This window comes from Perkinsus marinus (assembly GCF_000006405.1).
Source record: "Perkinsus marinus ATCC 50983 genomic scaffold scf_1104296977268, whole genome shotgun sequence".
NCBI classification, from domain to species: domain Eukaryota; phylum Perkinsozoa; order Perkinsida; family Perkinsidae; genus Perkinsus; species Perkinsus marinus.
In genome coordinates this window covers 1-1,244 of record NW_003200234.1, presented here as the reverse complement: position 1 = coordinate 1,244, position 1,244 = coordinate 1, and the positions used below count along the sequence as shown (strand labels likewise).

Sequence of the window (1,244 nt, the reverse complement as noted above, 5' to 3'; positions counted from 1 at the left end):
GGCTCTGCTGGAGACGCTGGGCAGCCTGGCGAGGGGAAGAACTCTTCGTCGTCATTCCTCGAGGCTAAGGATGTTGGCTACTTCCTTGGCGATGCTGCCTCGCTTGGAACGGAGGATGCTGATACCGATGCCGCTGAGAGAGGCCTCAGCTTGGCTCAGGATGGGGTGGGGGTGTGCAAGGCGATGGAAGTTGGTCACTTGTTGTTATGGCAGATCAGTAAGCTCGATGCTGACATCGCAGCTCAGAAGAAGATGTTGGCCACCGAGCGAGACGAGCTGGAGAAGGAAAAGGAATCTACCGCTAAGCTGGAACTCAACGTGGACTCTCAAGGATCTCTGCTGGCATCATCGGATACTCCTCAAGTCGACCCCCTGGAGGACGCTGAGACACTGCCTGGTCTCTCCTTCCTGGAGACCCAGAGTGGAGCGAGCTCGGCGGCTGCTGCTGCCTCTAGAGCACGACTGAGCTCCTGGCTTCAGAGGTAGTAGTAGTAGTAGTAGTAGTAGTAGTAGTAGTAGTAGTAGTAGTAGTAGTAGTAGTAGTAGTAGTAGTAGTAGTAGTAGTAGGGTAGAGTTGGGTCTACTGCATGCACCCCGGATGGCCTTAGTTGATTATCATACGATGCAGGTTCAGGGCTAAGTTGAACAAGGCTAGGGCGGCGGCCGGCCTTCCTGCACTGCCTGTCAATTCCACGCAGAAGGTGGCTGTGAATAAGGAAGAGAAGAGGGACGAGAGAACTAAGGGAAGCTCCAGCACTGAGATAACGAAATCGAAGGAGAAGGAGTCCCTATTGCAATGGGCCCCTCTCAATTTCGCTGTAAGCTTCAGCTCCCGAACAGTTGACGAGAAATGTTGATTTTCCAAATTTGCCCCCTAAGAAACTAAAAACCCCTTACGTCAGCTATTGTGCGATGGACGTGGCCTCCCTATCTGTCCTTGGTGTCGCAGGAAAGTGAGGATATGCAGAAAGAGAAGAGAGATGTGGCTCGCTTGAAGGAGGAGTTCGCCGAGTCGCTCCAGAAGGTTAAGGACCAGAGTGCTGCTCTACTGGCCGAATCTCAAGCTGATGTGCGCAAATGTTCAAGTTCGCTCACCCCATGCAGTTTTCTCTTAGCTCGAGGCAAACGAGCATATGAAGTCGACGCTGGACGATGGGTCCATCAGTAGTGGCAGCTTCGTTGAGACCTCCAATTACGATCCCCAGAAGGAGGCCGCGGCTATAAAGGAGCTCAACAGGAGGTGG

General features: G+C 53.1%; 1 protein-coding gene across 1 annotated transcript; it reads left to right on the top strand.

The window, feature by feature from the left end:
• Nucleotides 1–183: 183 nt before the first annotated feature.
• On the top strand, nt 184–1,069 carry Pmar_PMAR014461 (hypothetical protein; the record flags this gene model as incomplete). Its single annotated transcript, XM_002764442.1, has 3 exons — nt 184–482; nt 629–818; nt 950–1,069. Coding segments are annotated over 3 exons (609 nt in total), but the record flags the coding sequence as incomplete, so codon positions are not given.
• Between the last annotated feature and the right edge of the window lie 175 nt (nt 1,070–1,244).